An 18,935-nucleotide genomic window follows, 5' to 3' on the forward strand; every position below is an offset into this window, starting at 1 on the left:
TATCTTTTCAGGAATATGTATAATGGCAACATGAGGATAGTTATAGAAAAATATATCTATTTGCACTTGAGATATTTGCAGTATGACTGGGATGTTTGGCACTAACAAATCTTCTGTTTACATAAGCATACTTTTACAAATATAAGAAGTGATGTACAAGTGTCCAAGGATGCAGCATCTGCCCTTTACATCAAATGGCATAAGAAAATGGGACTGTGTTTTCTTGTCTTTGTTCCCCTATCAAGCTTGGCAGAGGACTTTGGCCTGTAGTAAGTGTTGAATGGTTAAATAAATGATTACGTGTTCAGGCTGTAATTCCTATAGATAAAACAGATACATTTAAAGTCAGGATGAATCCAGAGACCATTTACGTTTTTCAGTGGTGAGAAGAGTAATGCATATTTTTCTGAGAGGCAGATGAAGATTAGAAGCCCATGATTACATCCTGCCATTATTCCACTTTTTATCTGTTCCTTAGATGACAACACATAGGCTAAAATTGCTTGAAGTCCTTCTAGAAGCTCTGATAGCATGGAATGGCTAGTTTGCTGGACAGAGCTAGTCCAATCCTGTGCATAAAGAATCTGAATCCTTAGGAAATTCTTCCTAATATGTCAAGTACATTCTTTTTTTTTTTTTTTTTTTTGTGGTACGTGGGCCTCTCACTGTTGTGGCCTCTCCCGTTGCGGAGCACAGGCTCCGGACGTGCAGGCTCAGCAGCCATGGCTCACGGGCCCAGCCGCTCCACGGCATGTGGGATCTTCCTGGACTGGGGCACGAACCCATGTCCCCTGCATCGGCAGGCGGACTCTCAACCACTGCGCCACCAGGGAAGCCCTCAAGTACATTCTTGATTCAGCTAATCCCCACCTTCTAATACTACATTCCTTAGAAAGAAAAATGAGAATGTGCCAGTCTGCCTTCCCCGCCTCTTACATGACAATGACAATGCACATATTCAATCTCACTTTTTTCTCAGCTAAATTCTACCTCAAACATCCCCAACTGGATTATTTAAAATGCTGCAGAATGAATTTCAACTTTACTCACTGTCAAGAGGCTTTGCCTTCATTCTAAAGTAAATTCCCTTTGTTGCTGTTTGATAGTGGCAGGAAATTGGACCAAATAACCTCTTAAATGCATCTCAACTTCATGATTTCAAAATTTATAGTACGTTGTCTATATAGTATAACTTCTAAAATAGGTACTTTTATTTCCCCAGAAAAGCCAGTTTCTCTCAATGATTTCTGAGATTAACCTATGGAGTCTGGGGGAAGCTCTAAATACGTGAGGGTTTGTGTATATACTTGTTTATTCTTCAACTATAGATAACTATTCTTCCTGCCTAGTCAGCTAAGTCAGACTAAAGTTATTTTCCTTAAAATGCACATATAAATACCAAGTATTATAACATTGTTATTTTTATAATTACTACATGATAGAAAGGTCCCCAGTTTAACCATATTATTTTATATTATTTATTACAGGACAGCATGATAGACTTTGATAGCAATTGCCTGAATAACGAACCTAACTTTTTTAAAAAACATTCATGTGATGATAATAAGGTAATGACAATTATTTGGAGTTTATATGTCATTCAAGCTTGATTTCATAGAAGCTTATATTTTTTATATCTCTGTTAATTATATTGATTATATTAATAACACAGTCTTTTGGCTCTAACCCGACAATTCCCATTGATATGTTAAGTTATACTATGGTCTTTTATACTTTTATTTTACAAATAGCCCTCTGCTTATTTGATAAATAGTCCTTTTAATTTTAGCATTTCATTTTCACCTTGAAAATACTAGAAGAACTGCTGAATTCAAAGACACATATCTCTTATTTCTAAAATTTTTATGCAGGAAAATGCTTGTCACACACACGCACAGACACACACACACACACACACACAAGTAATGGGTGTAATTTAGTTGTAGGCATTTTGAAATTTTTTCTTTCAATATTTGCTTATCTTCAAACCACTACCACTTCTATTTGGTACAATATTACAATCTACAGAACTTCCAACAAAAATTTGTGTCATCTCTTTCTGCAGAAACTAGTGTGCTATTCAATAGACTTTTTTAAAACTCACAATAGCTGAGTTAACTTCATGGCATTTAAGAGTATATCCATAAATTCTGTTTTTTTTTAAATTTCTTACATTAAATATTTGAAAAACTTGTTTTAGGTGAATAGGCCCTTTATTTTCTTATTGCCAGCTATTCGCCCATAGCTCAAAAAGGGCAAAAATAATAACAACAAGAAAAGTCACACATACCTTTTACTATTATTGCTTCCAGAAGACCTCTCCTTTAGTTATCTTGTTTAAAATTGAATAAACTTGTTATATGTTCACTCATAAGCGATAAGATCACACATAGCAAAGAAAAGAGACTTTAAAAAGTCAGATAATCATTAAACTGGGTTCTAGGCACTTTAGGCTGTCACCTGGGAGCTAAACAGTTTCAGTCTAGTTGCTCTTCAGTCATGCGATTAACTGGAATAGAAGAAAACTGGGGTGGAGGTGGGGTGTTATTTAGCAATACAGTTCTGGCCTTAGGCTCCTTAGGAAAGCTTATCACTTCTTAATATTTTATTTGAAACAGCCCTTCTGATGTTTTTTCTGTAATAGGAAGCTTCGTTTTTATATCGTGCTGCTCGAAAGTTGAAGCAATTCCTTAAAATGAATATCAGTGACGATTTCAATCTTCACCTATCAACAGTTTCACAGGGCACATTAACACTGTTGAACTGCACCAACAAGGTAAGCTGAGGACTGTTTGTACAAAAATGTAAACAACTCCAGTGATAAGATACTATCATTCTCTGATGATCAAATCCGTTAGCATAGAAATCTAAGTGCTTATAAGAAAATTGAAATACATTTACTCAATTCTAGAAGAGGAAAGCCTCAACTTGTAAAGTACCTATTCATCTCTTGGCTAGGGCAAAGAAATTGTTTTTAAAAAGGTACTAAAAATAAATGAAAGCAACATTGTAAGTCAACTACACTTCAGTTAAAAAAGGAAAATAGGGCTTCTCTGGTGGCGCAGCGGTTGAGAGTCTGTCTGCCGATGCAGGGGACACGGGTTCGTGCCCCGGTCCGGGAAGATCCCACGTGCTGCGGAGCGGTTAGGCCCATGAGCCATGGCCGCTGAGCCTGTGCGTCCAGAGCCTGTGCTCCGCAACGGGAGAGGCCACAGCAGTGAGAGGCCTGCATACCGCAAAAAAAAAAAAAAAAAAAAAAAAGAAAAAAAAAGAAAAGAAAAAAGGAAAGTAAATAAAGAAAATAATAAATTTTATTGTCATAATAACTGTCAAGGAGGCTAGTGTTATAAGTTGGGTGAGGAATGGTAAATTTTTATTTCTAAAATGTCTTAATAATTTTAATCCATATATGTACACACTTATAAGAACTCATAGCAAATAAAACGGGTAATCAAATGTATTTAACAAATATATTTGTATATAAAAATTGGGCATATTTATGTCCAACAATTTTCAAGTTTTTTGCCTCAATAATTTTGATAAGTATAGCGCTAATTTTTTCCTACTTCTCTGCTAGTGGTCATGAAATATAAACAATAAAACAAAATTTGGAAGACATTATCTTGAGACTAGACAACAGTTTCTTCATCTGCAAAGTGGAGAAAAATATAGTACCTACATTATAGGATGTGAAAATGACATAATATAGAGTGCTTAGTACTAAAAAGTTTCAATAAATGTTTTATAATTACTATTGTTATTTTTACTCCCTCTTCAGGAATGTTACCAGCTGCCACATAAAGCCAAAAATATTTCTTATAATTTTTAAAAGAAAATTTTAACATTTTTATGATAGAAAAAGGATTGTGTGTGTTTTTAATTTTTAATACTAGTAGTTGCCCATAGAAGGTAAAATGGTAAGATTGTCCTTGAGCCCTACTGACAGTGATGAAAATACATATTGGACCGTATAAGCTGGACCACTTCATTTATCATTACATTATCTACTTGATGCAAGCCAGTCTCCTCTTGGTGTTGTGGATTTGCCAAGCTTATTTCCAATCTTGTCCCCTTATAATGTTAGTCCCTTATATGGAATTTCTACTGTTCTCTTTTCTGGAAATCTGATCTCTCTTGTTCTATGCATCCTTTAAGGCCAAGCTTAAGAATCATGAAGACTTTACATTCTAGCCTACCATCTCTTAATCCTTATTTATAGTGATTTAAAGTACAGTCAGCCTTTCATATCCATGGTTCTGCATCCTCAGATTCAACCGTGGATCAAAAATATTCAGAAAAAAATCTCTAGAAAGTTCCAAAAAGCAAAACTCGAATTTGTCAAGACACATTAACAACTATTTACACAGCATTTATTTTGTGTTTACAACTATTTACATAGCATTTACATTGTATTGAGTATTGTAAGTAATCTACAGATGATTTAAAGTATACAGGAGCATGTGCCTGGTTATATGCAAATTCAGCGCTATTTTATATAAGGGACCTGAGCATCCATCCTTGGATTTTGGTACCCACTGGGGTCCTGTAACCAATCCCCCACAAATACAGAGAGACTACTGTACTATCTAATGCAGGAATAGCAAGTTCGTTTCATGTTGCTTACACATCCAGTTACTTAGTAATGGCTTATGTTGTGCATAAGCTTCAAGTCAGGGCTTAACTGAAAAGAATGCAGAGCAAACTAGCGATATCAAAGGGTTAAAGGTTATAGGTATGCTGTATATTTGCAATTCTTTCTCTCATGTGTTGAGCTTTGCATTGATTACCATATTCCAAAATCAACTAATTGTAGAAAAAGAAAATACACAAATAATTTAAATTTTGAAATTAAATAAAATTATGTTACAAAATTAACCTGCTACAATCCAAATTTTTCTTGAAATGAGAAGGCAAGATGTTAAAGATGGTCAGCTATATTGAATTTTCTTCGTGAGTTAGGCATGCTACAAGCTTTTTATAGTTATTTCATTTTGCTTCTGATGGGTAAAGCTTAATAAAATTTATGATAAGGATTTAACAACTTAATGCTAATGTTATTTTCATGTTGATTAAAATTCTAATTTTTTGTCTCTGTTAGTATACCCTTCTATATTAGCTTTTCATACCTCACAGCAATTAACACAATGCTGGGCATATTTGCAAAATTATGCATCCAGGTTATTCGGAAGACTAACCTCTCTTGTTTCTCCCTTCTCCCTGTTATTCAATTTCTAAATGAAATTAGTATTCTGCCACACTAACAATAAATAATTTAAAGTAGATATTCAAATAGATTAGATGGGCTGAGAGTAATATGAAAATTAGCAATTATATTAATGGAAGGAGTAATAAAGGATTAATAATCAATATTATAAATATGACTTGGTTTTTAAGGGTAAAGGAAGAAAATCAACTTCCCTGGGTGAAGCCCAACCCACTAAGAATTTGGTAAGAGTGATTGTATAGTTTTCTTATCAGCTTTTTACTCAACTTAATTCCTTAATATTTCTCTTTGAATTGTTTCCTTTTATATGCTCGATTTTGAAAATATTCATTATAATGTTGGTAAAAGGAGAAGGGAGGTACCCCTTAGAAATTGGATCCCTTTAAACTGAATTTTTAAAAACCACTATTTTAAAATTAAAGAAGCTAGGGAAAATGTCAGAGCATTGATTTTTTAAAAAGAAACAAAATTAAAACCTCAGTAGGTAATAGCAAAGGACATGAACAATATAGGAGAAAATAAACTAAACAACAAGACACAATGAAAAAACGTTACTCTAGTACAGAAATACATACTAAAAATGAGAACCCATTTTATACCTATTTTATTAGTATAGACTGTACAGTATATACTGTATATGTATAATAGTATTTGAATATTCTATATTTATATATACTTGCACACATTCTATTAGATTATTACACAAAATTATATACCAATGTAGAAAATATGAATGAAAAAGTCAGAATATTTAATTAAATCTGATTATACATTACAATGATATAAATATTAACTAGGATGAGACAGAAAAATGAACACACCTGGTTCATGAGAGTGATAGATTCCTTTTTCACACTTCCGTTATTTGACCACTATATATATATACGGAAATTCCTTATTCCTCTTAGAGAAGCAGTGTGAGTCTGCACACCCTGGGACTCAGGAAACTCTAGGAATTCCACCTGAAGTGGAATAGTTGAAATGAATAACTGAGCAATATAAATAAATACATTGAGGGCCTCTGGCTAAGGGAATTTAGAAAGAAAGTTTAGAAAAAGGAGATAACATCTGTGTTCCCAGGATTACAGAGGCAAAATCACAGTTCTTTGTTTTTTTGTCTTTTTAATGAATGTTCAATCTTGATCTTTGAGAAAAGTCATGAAATATTCACATCTATGTATTTCAAACCTGCTTAGTCACATAAACTTCAATTTGTACTTTTTAAAGATGTCCTGGGACCCTCATTAAAGAGAAGAATATGAGAAATTCTCCTTCATATTTATCTTTGAAATCTGTCCTCTAATCTTTTAAATGCATTATTTAAAGGGTATGTGTTACTGTTATTAAATATATAGCTAAAAGAGATCTGAATGTGACTAAACTAAAAATAGGACAAACAAGCTTAAGACCCAGTCATTATATTTACTTGATGTGTGACAATGGCGGCTTATTTATCCTCTTTACATCTCAGTTTCCTCAAACGTGAAAGGTGAAATCATCAATTTCATAATTACTAAATAGATAAAATGAAATAATGTATGTATAGCACTGATCACAATACCTGACCTAGCAAACTCCCAATAATTGGTTGTTATTTAAATGAAGAAATTACTCAACCCCGTACTAATCCACTTCCCAGAGACTCACAGAAATATAACTGAGTATATATGCACAGCTACTCTCTTATATGTCTTTTCCGTGTGAGGTATCTCTTTCTCCACTTTCTGTAGGTTGTACAGGTAGCCCTTATTAGATTTTTGTCAGGGACTGAAAACTAGCTTATGAGGCAGGCATCTTCCATACTCTAGGGAAGACTAGGGAACAAGCTTTATCAGGTATGTCCTTATTAATCATCTTTGACAAAATAAACTGAATATTTTCAGTATTAATTATTCCTTCCATAAAAACATTTTTTCCATTGTAAAAAACTCAATTGAATAATGTACAAATCTTTCTCACAAAAGTTTAAATAGCATTCTTTATGTCCACTGTTGCAGTGGTGAAAATGACATCCACCTAACATAGCTCTTTAATTAATCCTAAATCTTAAACCACAACAACCTTGACTTTCCTACACATCAATGATCACAATTATAGTTAGAAACCATATTTTAAAAAATATCATTCAAGATTCTTTTTAATTAAACCAAATTTTTAGTATAAGCTAGCATAATGGATATTAAAGATTAAATATTTTAAAATGTGTATTTTTATAAAAATATGAACTTACAAACTTTTTTTATGTATTTCTCTAGGAAGAGAATAAGTCTTTAAAGGAACAGAAAAAACAGAATGACCTGTGTTTCCTAAAGATACTACTACAAAAGATAAAAACTTGTTGGAATAAAATTTTGAGGGGCGCTAAAGAACATTGAAAAATACGGAGTGGCAATATAAAAACTTAAGAGCTTTATTTGTATCCTCCAAGAATCTATCTGCTTATGCAATTTTCCAGGGTAAAATGCCTTCTGGAAGTTACTGAATGCATCCTGGTAAAAACGGATTATGGCAATTGAGAAATCCTTACTGTAGTGCTAGAAGATGGACATAAACAGTGGAAACCACTGCAACCAACAGTGGAAACGCTGCAATCAACAAACTATTTCACATGCATGAGGACATATATCAATCGGTATTAATTCTGAACTGATTTTTGTAAGATAATCTATGTAAGATATTAGTTGCAATAATACTTTTTAAACCTGTTTAAAATTTTCAGAAGACATATAAATTCTGTGAAATGTATAAAGTTTACAAGGATTAAAAATTAACATTTCATTATTACCAATTGTATGGCCCACTATGCATCAGCATACTGCAATGAGAGTGGAAATTGTCATCTGTGCTGGAAATGTTTCAGAGTTACAGTGAGATATGCATAAGGCCCATGAGAACAAGAGTCATACAGCTTAAAGAAGCAGTAGCATAAAGGAATCCAAGATAATTGAGAGATGTAATTAAACATGAATGTATAACACAGTGCCTTTAATAAATGATATAACAGATGTTTTAAAATGAAGATAAAGAATAATTTCACAAAATAGAAAGTCATCTGTTCTAAGAATGCTAAACCATAGTACTAAGTTACTTTTGTCATTTATGTGTAATAAAATTTGTCTAAATGAGTTTGCAATTTGGGAACTATATTTTTAAGAGAATAATATATGTTGGCCTTTTAATTAATGGAATGTATATATTTAATTTTGACACTCTATTTGTATATAAAAATATTTTCATACAGTATTACAATTGCTTACTTTGGATAACATTTCTCCTTTGATAATAAATGACCTATGTATTAACACTGTCAGATTCACTTAATGAATCCCAATAGGAGTTTTGTTTGTTTTTTGGCTGTACCATGCGGCTTGCAGGATCTTAGGTCCCCAAGTAGGGATCGAACCTGGGCCCCCTGCAGTGGAAGTGCAGAGTCCTAACCACTGGTCCGCCCAGGAATTCCCCCAACAGAATTTTTTAAGATCAAGATTTTTAATACTGCACCACTATTTGATTTCTCACTTTCACTGAAATATAACCTTTATTCTCTTATTATTGAGAATGTACATGAGACCTGGACCGCCAAACTATACAAGAACAGGAACACTGCTTTACCTCCCATGTTAAATTTTGGTCTTTTTAAAGAAACTTTTGTATATACCAGATGCAGCTTAGAAAGGTTTGCCAACAGTCTTCACTTACTTATAAAGGGAACTGAAAACACTATTCTAGGCAAGCCAAGAGTTCTAAAACAGCCACCACGGCCTCATCACCACCTGGTTAAGAGCTGACTGGCTTTATTTGATCTACTGACGATGCTCAGGTGCCACCCTCAATGTGTGGAGGTAAGACCTTCCTCTCAGTTCGTGTCTGTCTCTCTGCATCTCTTTCTCACTCTCCCCAACCTATATGGAGTTTCTTCCTCACTGCTGCAAGTAGCTGTATAGAATTGTACAGACTGTTGTATAGAATTCACTGATTACCCCATTAATGAGGTGTTGACTCAGCTATGTTTTCTATTTGGTCTTCATTATTAACTCCAGAAAAGGGAGTTTACTAACACTTTGTAGGAGCAAATGATTCTTCAGCAAGCTTTTTCTTCAGATGGACTTTTCAAAGTAGGCTATTCTTCCTTACACCACTAAACAGGTCAACTATGTGGTACATTTCCACCCTGATGAACTGGTGCTATTGGTAAACCATCAGCTATGAAATGGTGAAATTTTAAATTTCTAAAGGGAAACTTAAAACTGTTCTTTAAGATGTTTCCTTGAAGGCTGTTTATAACGTTCCCAACAGTGTTGAAAAAATTCTGTGATTGTGGCAAAATAAGGAACAATATTTTAAAGTGCTTTATTACAAATTATCAAAATTTTCTTCCATTTTATTTTAACCTTTGACCTTGATTTTTATCATTTGTTTATGATAGAATTGAATTTTACAGAAAATTTGCACTCAAAACTTTTTATTCAGCATGGTGTGTCAAATGCTTGGAAAAAAATACCCAGGCTTTTATGGTTGTATTTCCCTTCTGTGTTTCCTAGCTACTAGCAAGGTAAGTAAAGACAAGGCAAGCTGGTTGATAATGATCTTGGATACTATATTTTTTTATTATTTCTATCCCCGTTAGACTTGTTTTATCTCAATGAACATTTTCTTTCAAATATGTACGTGGATGCTTTCAATCAGCATTTTCTAAAGTTTGTCTCAAGAAACTCTAAAACTTACTGATTATTAAAAATAATGATAATAATAATAATTAAAACCCCAGAGAATTCTGAGTTCTGAGGTCAGATAATTTTTTCTTGGAGACTCATAATTCATGTAAGTAATTTAAAACTCTGTAAACTCATAAAGCTTTTTTAAAAAAAGTTTAACACTAACATAGCATTTCCACAATTTGACTACAGAACACTTTTATGTAAAAACCACTAAACTATCACACTTTGAGGAATATTGCTTTATACAAAGAAACTCCATTAGAAGTCTTTTAAAATAAGCTTTAAAGGGATCTGCTGAAGGAAATACTCCTTTCAGGATTAAGATAGTTCTATTACAATTAGAAGCATTTCTTTTCTTTAAGCCATTCTTTCATTGACAGCCAGTTTAAGAAGGACATCTCATCAAATCTACTGTAAATATTTCTCCAGAAACACACATTTCTACTCTACGGTTTGTATAGTACCCTGTCAACGCAATCTTCATATCTTTAGTCATTATGTTCTTACTGCTTAGAAAGTGCTTCCAAATTCTATCAGATCCTGCTCAAATTTCTAGGGGCATCTTAATTCCTTTCTTCTCAATTGCTGTGACTTCCATGATAGTTGTAGATAAGGGATAAACTTGTTTTATTGTTCTTCGCTTTATTGCACTTCACAGATACTGTTTTTTTACAAATTGAAAACTCTTGGCAACCCTGTGTCAAACAAGTTTATCTGTACCATTTTTTGCAACAGCATTTGCTCACGTCTCTGGTTACATTTTGGTGAATCTCGCAATATTTCAAACTTTTTTATCATTATTATATGTTATGGTAATCTGTGATTTTTGATGCTACTATTGCAAAAAGATTATAACTCACTGAAAGCTCAGGTGATGCTTAGCATTTTTTAACAATAAAGTATTTAATTAAGGTATGTACATTGCTTTTTTTTTAGACACAATGCTACTGCACACTTTTTAGACTACAGGATAGTGTAAACATAATTTTTACATGCACTGGGAAACCAAAAACATTCACGTGACTCGCTTTATTGTGGTGGTCTGGAACTGAACACGCAGTATCTCAAAAGTCTGCCTCTAACGCTAATGTTTCCTCCTTTAGTTGCCCATAGAACTTAATTGCCTGCATTGCACATTATTATTTGATCATGTTCCTCTTACTACTTTATCTTAAATACAATTATTATTAATTTTTCTATTCACAGTTGTTTAAAATGTTTTCTCTCCCCTGAAAGAATGTATGACCTTTTGTTTCCTTCAGCACCTAATGGATAAAGCCACACATATGGTAGTTAATAAAGATGAATTGTAAATTAATTAATAAAACCTATATAAATAATCCAGAAAATACATTTCTATAATATAGATTACTTAAAGATAGATAAGGCCCTAAAACATAACTAATTTAAATGAACATGACCCCTCAACGTCATCTTCTCACAATCTCAATAGAACTTTCTTTGATTTCTAAACGTTATTAGTTGTGAAACATCTTTCAGTCTTGATTCTGACCTAATAGGAAATCTTACCGAATAAGAGAAACAAACTAGGTAGATACATTGATAATTGCCAATTCCAACAGTTTTTAATGTCTACATATCAAAATATATGTATTCATCTAGATCCACAAAACTAGTATTTGAGAAAGATGCAAAAATGGTTATTCTCGTTTAGGAATAAACTGGGGTTTGTTTTTCTACCTCTCTATACAAAATGGTAAGAAAGAAGTACATTTTTCTGTATAAGAAATTTTCTAAGTGGGGGATTGGTTAGTGTTCTTTAAGATACTATCCTAAAGGTGAATTAATTTTCTATCACATTTAAAATGAAGAAAATGTAGACAAGTGGCAATATTCACAATTTAAGTTTAGCTACTCTTGCATGCTGATTTATTCCTTTTCTTTCAAGGCTCATTCTAAGGGTCCCATCCTTTTTGAAGTCTTTTCACACCTTCCCAGGTGGGGTTGACGATTCCTTTGTTTGTATCCCCACTGCTCAGCTCAGCAAATAACTCAATCACCAGATGCTACCATGTGGAAAGTGGACATGTGTTTGCCAATTTCCATCTTTGATGCTTATCACAAACTTTCTTATGTCTGAAATAATCTGGTTCTAACAGGAGCATTTTACTTAAAAATTTAATTAAACAGAAGAAAATCTAATAAATTGTCCTGGCAGTGGTCCAAATACTATCACAAATAAAAGGAGCTTAGTTTGCAGGGCATCCAATATGGTGAGATAAAAGCCTTCTAGTAGTACCAGAAAGATCTGACAGAAAAGTACAAAACAACAGTTATTTACTGTCATCTCCTTGCCTCCTTCCCAACAGAAAGGAGGAAAGGGATTTGTCTTTTGCTGTGAAAAATCTTAAGTGTGCAGACCAATACATCTTTCTGCTTAGGAAAGAGTTTCACTCGGGAAATTACTAGGGTTGGGACTAATATATTCAGAGCCAGTGGGTTTAAAGAAGAAGCTCCAACTTTTAAATACTGACCGCTTAACAGGAAGATGCAACACAAATAGATAATTCATTCACTCAACAAATACTTATTAAGCATCCATCTCTAATGTGATGGTCCTAATCCTATTGGTACAATAAAGTCTGTGCTTTCATGAAGCATATATTCTAGGAGAGGAAACAGTAATCAATAAATAAACAAAATTACTACAGAAAACAAGTTCTAATGGAAAAGAAAAAAAAACAGACTGGTGGAAAGAGGTGGTATTTTAGGTTAGATAATCAAAGAAGACCCCCTTTTAAGAGAAGACTTTTGAAAATATTTTCTTAGTTTCAAAAATTTTAGCATTTAATACATGGCTGGCAATATTTACACATTTAATAAATTTCATTGAAGGGTTCAAGTCATTTTGCAACAGAAATCAAAACAGAATGCTTCAACTATAGTACATGATGCTGTCATAGAAATAAATTATGAAATTACCAAATGTTTGACTTTGAAGTAGTCTGCTACCCTAAAGTAGTGATACACAAGCTTTACTGTTTAGTTTGAAATAATTTCAGATGCATAGAAGAGTTACAAAAAGAGTACAGCATGTTCCCATATACCCTTTACCAAGTTTCCTCTAATGCTAATATCTTACAAAACCATAGTACATTTATCCAAACTAAAAAATTAGCATTCTTTGTTGTGGGTATGGTTATGCTGTACATTGTAGGATGTTTAGCAGCATCCCTGGTCTCTACTCACTCGACACCAATAGCATCCTTCTCCAAGTAGTGACAATCAAAAATATCTCCAGCCATTGCTGAACTGTCCCAGAGAGACAGTGGAAACTACTGTCCTAAAAGTTTTTAGAGACGTATGTTTTACAGTTAGGTCTATGACTAATTTTGAGTTATTTTTTTATTGGAGTGTAGTTGCTTTACAATATTGTGTTAGTTTATACTGTACAGCAAAGTGAATCAGCTATATGTAGACATACATCCCCTCTTTTGGATTTCCTTATCATTTAAGTCACCGCAGAGCACGGAGTAGAGTTCCCTGTGCTATATAGTAGGTTCTCATTAGTTATCTATTTTATACATAGTATCTATAGTATATATATGCCAATCCCAATCTCCCAGTTCATCCCACACCCCCTTCCCCCTTGGTATCCATACATTTGTTCTCTACATCTGTGTCTCTATTTCTGCTTTGTAAATAAAATCATCTATACCAAACTTTTCAGATTCCACATATATGCATTAATATACGATATTTGTTTTTCTCTTTCTGACTTACTTCACTCTGTATGAATATAAGGTGTGTATTAAGGTTCATTTTCTTGCATATGGACAATCATTTGCCATTTGTTGAAAAGACTATACTTTATCAACTGAATTACTTTTGTGCTTTTGTAAATTTCAGCTGTTTTTGTGTGGATTGAGTTATGGATGCTCTATTCTGTTCCAATGATCTAAATGTCTATCTTTTCTACAAAATCACACTGACTTGATTACTATGGCCTTATAATATCTAGAAATTGGGTTGATTGAGTCGTCCAAGTTTTACTTTTTCAGAATTGTTTTGGCTATTCTAGTTATTTTGCCTCTCCATATACATTTTAGGATCAGGCCGTCAAACCACAAACTCCATCCCCCCCAAAAAAACCCAAAAACTTGCTGGAATTTTGATTGAGATTGCATTGATTCAATTGGGGAGAACTGACATCTATGCTATGTTTATTCTTTGAATTAATAAACACAGTATATATATCCTTAAATTTTTGTGTTCTTTCATCAGTGCTTTATAGTTTTCAGCATACACATATATTGTCACATTTATGCATAACTATTTGTGTGTGTATATGCCTGCATGCTATTGTATTTAAAATTCAAATCCCTATTGTTTATTGCTGCCATATAGGATTAACTGAGTTTTGTATATTGCCCTTGGATCCTATGACCTTGTTAGAATTAAACTTATATAAGTTCTAGGTTTTTTGGTAGATTCCTTGAGATTTTCTACATAGAAAATCATGTCATCTGTAAACAGAAGTCATGTGTTCATGAATGTAGAAACTTCTAAAATCACTTTTTAAATTCTTAATTTACCTTCAACATAACCCCAACCAGCCAAGATTTTGTCAAGCTTTACTTTTTGAGGTATTATGAAAGTAAGAGATACAATGAATTTGTTTTTTTAAACTATATATTACTCCACTATATCATCAGAAAATTTGGATACATATTTCCCAGAGGTTTGTCTTTCTACTGCCATTGAGAATCTTTGCACCAGATTAATACTAATAAAGAGTTACTAACAAATTTTCTACATAAAACATTTCACTTCAGTTTTCAAATTTGCTAGTTTGAAGACTATTACAAATATAAACAAATACTTGTTTTCTAAACATGTCAGTCATTCCCTGACATATCCACGCCTCCTGTAATGGAGTCTGCACCACCCATGACTTCTGCTAAGTGACTCTGTTCTTAACCACGTGAACTCATGCCTCTATCCCAACTAATGGGAAGAGGGTATAAGGCATCTGCTCAAAGTACAACTAATTGATAGACTGGGTAATGATCTGTGATTTATGTCACATGGCTTGAGAAGAGGAACTAGTTCAGGTGCTCTGTTCCAGAAATTTGAGCCACGATCCTAAATAAATTTGCCCAAAGTTAAGTCTGAAATAGAATGTTTTAAGGTTTTATTAAGTTGGGCATTGGCAAGCTAAGGAATGGGAGAACAAGAAAGGTACACAGGAGTGAGTGAAGAAGATCGGCAATTAGAGAATGGACAGAAGAGCTAAGAGGAGCATAGAGGCTGGCAGATGGACCAATACTTAGAGCTTCCTCAGGACCTAATGACCTTCCAGTTTTAGTCCACATGCATCTTTTATTAACCCTCCCTCCTGCTTTTCAAGGTATCTTAGAAGGATCTCTGTTCCTCACATTTCAAGGTTATGTTGAGATTATTTTACATTGATGAATGAGGAAATAAGAATGAAATATAAGTTTATGAATATTAGGTACTATATTAAGAAGGTAAAATTAATGACTAAACTTTGCCTCCCTAAGTAAGACAAAATAGCTGCATCAATAACAAATAGGGCTTCATTTCTACTGAATGGAAACCTGTGAAATGAAGAAGTAGCTCATTTTGTGTTATACTCAGGTGGGGTTGGAAAGTTTCAGTTTGTTTCAACTCTAAATTGCATCATGTAATTCTTTCACGAAGCTGAATGTTAAGAGAACTTAATTTGATCGATACACACGGACATTTTAGGATAGAATGGGTGACGACTATTTTCTTTTGCCTTTTATTTCTCATTCATTTAGGGGCCAAAGAACACACACTCAGAGTATATGCTTAAGGCAGATCATGTCACTCCCTATTCCTATCTTACTCCGAGTAAGCCAAAATCATTTTGGTGGCTTCTACAGCATGAACAATCTGGCTACCTTAAATTTCTAATCTTCTGTTCCTTGCTCACACCATTCCATATTTCCAGGGGTCCTACCTCAGAGCCTCTGTTCTTTTTTATCTTCTGCATGAAATACTCTTTTCTCTCTTGTCCACCTGCATGCTTCAAGATATTAAGTACTCTTAACAGAAAGCACTTAAAATTAGGGGGAACGATCCAACAAACAATTCAACACAGGAAACAAAAACGACAAACAGTAAGGGCTCATCCCTCTTGAAGTTGTGCGCTCAAATGTCACTTTCTGTCATCATCCTTCAACACCCTACTTAAAACTGCAACTCATGTCCACTCTCCCTCCTATCTCATTCTAACCATCTCTTCCCTGCTTCATTTTTCTCCATAGCACTCATCACATTCTAATACAACATATATTTATTGATTTAGCTTCTTTATTTTCAATCTTCCTCCACTAGAATGTAAATTTCAAAAGGTCAGGGACTTTTGACTGTTTTGTTCACTGCCCCTGGAATAGTGACTGGCACATAATAGAATTAAATAATTATTTGAGGAACATATAACATGTACATATATCCAAAATTACATAATAAGTAATTTATATCATTTATTGAAAACCAGTTTAGTGTCAGACCTTGTGGCAAAGATTTTATACACATTACTGCTAATCCTAAAATTAGCCCTGCCAGATGGATATAATTACATTAACTTAAATACATTTCTCAAAATTCAGTTTGTGCGCACGGCACGCCGCAGGCTGGTGCAACATCCCGCCGGCCTCTGCCGCCGCAGGCTCGCCCCGTATCTGCACCCCTCCCTCCCCCCGGCCTGAGTGAGCCAGAGCCCCCGCATCAGCTGCTCCTTTAACGCCGTCCGTCTGAGTGAAGAACAGACGCCCTCGGCGACCTACACGCAGAGGCAGGGCCAAATCCAAAGCTGTGCCCCAGGAGCTGTGCAAACAAAGAAGAGAAAGGGAAATCTCTCCCAGCAGCCTCAGGAGCAGCGGATTAAAGCTCCACAATCAACTTGATGTACCCTGCATCTGTGGAATACATGAATAGACAAAATATCATCCCAAATTAAGGAGGTGGACTTTGAGAGCAAGATTTATTATTTTCTACCCTTTTCCTCTTTTTGTGAGTGTGCATGTGTATGCTTCTGTGTGAGATTTTGTCTTTCTTTCTTTTCTTTTCCTTCCTTCCTCCCTCCCTCCCTCCCTACTTTCTTCCTTTCTTCCTTTCTTCCTTCCTTTCTTTCTTTCTTTCTCTTTCTTTCTTCTTTTTCTCCCTTTTATTCTGAGCTGTGTGGATGAAAGGCTCTTGGTGCTCCAGCCAGGAGTCAGTGCTGTGCCTCTGAGGTGGGAGGACCAGGACACTGGTCCACAAGAGACCTCCCAGCTCCACATAATATCAAATGGCGAAAATCTCCCAGAGATCTCCATCTCAACACCAGCACCCAGCTTCACTCAATGACCAGCAAGCTACACTGCTGGACACCCTATGCCAAACAACTAGCAAGACAGGAACACAACTCCACCCATTAGCAGAGAGGCTGCCTAAAATCATAATAAGTCCACAGACACCCCAAAACACACCACCAGATGTGGACCTGCCCACCAGAAAGACAAGATCCAGCCTCATCCACCAGAACACAGGCACTACTCCCCTCCACCAGGAAGCCTACACAATCCCCTGAACCAACTTTTGCCACTGGGCACAGACACCAAAAACAACGGGAACTAAGAACCTTCACCCTGCAAAAAGGAGACCCCAAACACAGTAAGATAAGCAAAATGAGAAGACAGAAAAACACACCACAGATGAAGGAGCAAGATAAAAACCCACCAGACCTAACAAGTGAAGAGGAAATAGGCAGTCTACTGAAAAAGAATTCAGAATAATGATAGTAAAGATGATCCAAAATCTTGGAAATAGAGAAAATGCAAGAAACATTTAACAAGGACCTAGAAGAACTAAAGATGAAACAAGCAACGATGAACAATACAATAAATGAAATTAAAAATTCTCCAGATGGGATCAATAGCAGAATAAACAAGGCAGAAGAACGGATAAGTGACCTGGAAGATAAAATAGTGGAAATAACTACTGCAGAGCAGAATAAAGAAAAAAGAATGAAAAGAACTGAGGACAGTCTCAGAGACCTCTGGGACAACACTAAATGCACCAACATTTGAATTATAGGGGTTCCAGAAGAAGAAGAGAAAAAGAAAGGGACTGAGAAAATATTTGAAGAGATTATAGCTAAAAACTTCCCTAATATGCGAAAGGAAATAGTTAACCAAGTCCACGAAGCACAGAGAGTCCCATACAGGATAAATCCAAGGAGAAACATGCCAAGACACATATTAATCAAACTGTCAAAAATTAAATACAAAGAAAACATATTAAAAGCAGCAAGGGAAAAACAACAAATAACACACAAGGGAATCCGCATAAGGTTAACAGGTAATCTTTCAGCAGAAACTCTGCAAGCCAGAAGGGACTGGCAGGACATATTTAAAGTGATGAAGGAGAAAAAACAAGATTACTCTACCCAGCAAGGATCTCATTCAGATTTGATGGAGAAATTAAAACCTTTACAGACAAGCAAAAGCTGAGAGAGTTCAACACCACCAAACCAGCTTTACAACAACTGCTAAAGGAACTTCTCTAGGCAAGAAACACAAGAGAAGGAAAAGACCTACAATATCAAACCCAAAACAATTAAGAAAATGGGAATAGGAACATACATATCGATAATTACCTAAAATGTAAATGGATTAAATGCTCCCACCAAAATACACAGACTGGCTGAATGGATACAAAAACAAGACCTGTATATATGCTGTCTACAAGAAACCCACTTCAGACATAGGGATACATACAGACTGAAAGTGAGGGGATGGAAAAAGATATTCCATGCAAATTGAAATCAAAAGAAAGGTGAAGTAGCAATTCTCATATCAGACAAAATAGACTTTAAAATAAAGACTAGTACAAGAGACATAGGACACTACATAATGTTCAAGGGATCGATCCAAGAAGAAGATATAACAACTGTAAATATTTACGTAACCAACATAGGAGCACCTCAATACATAAGGCAA

General features: G+C 34.6%; 1 protein-coding gene across 1 annotated transcript in view; it reads left to right on the plus strand.

Moving 5' to 3' along the window:
• IL7 (interleukin 7) overlaps positions 1 to 7,599 on the plus strand; it is a gene marked incomplete at its 3' end in the record, with an annotated part of 53,701 nt that extends 46,102 nt beyond the window's left edge. Inside the window, exons 3-6 of the mRNA XM_079901700.1 lie at positions 1,488 to 1,568; positions 2,645 to 2,776; positions 5,395 to 5,448; positions 7,480 to 7,599. Of these exons, the coding sequence (XP_079757826.1) occupies positions 1,488 to 1,568; positions 2,645 to 2,776; positions 5,395 to 5,448; positions 7,480 to 7,599 (387 nt within the window). The remainder of the gene's footprint in view (positions 1 to 1,487; positions 1,569 to 2,644; positions 2,777 to 5,394; positions 5,449 to 7,479) is intronic.
• Positions 7,600 to 18,935: the final 11,336 nt, after the last annotated feature.

The sequence above is a fragment of the Stenella coeruleoalba genome (assembly GCF_951394435.1).
Source record: "Stenella coeruleoalba genome assembly, chromosome: 17".
Taxonomy (NCBI): domain Eukaryota; kingdom Metazoa; phylum Chordata; class Mammalia; order Artiodactyla; family Delphinidae; genus Stenella; species Stenella coeruleoalba.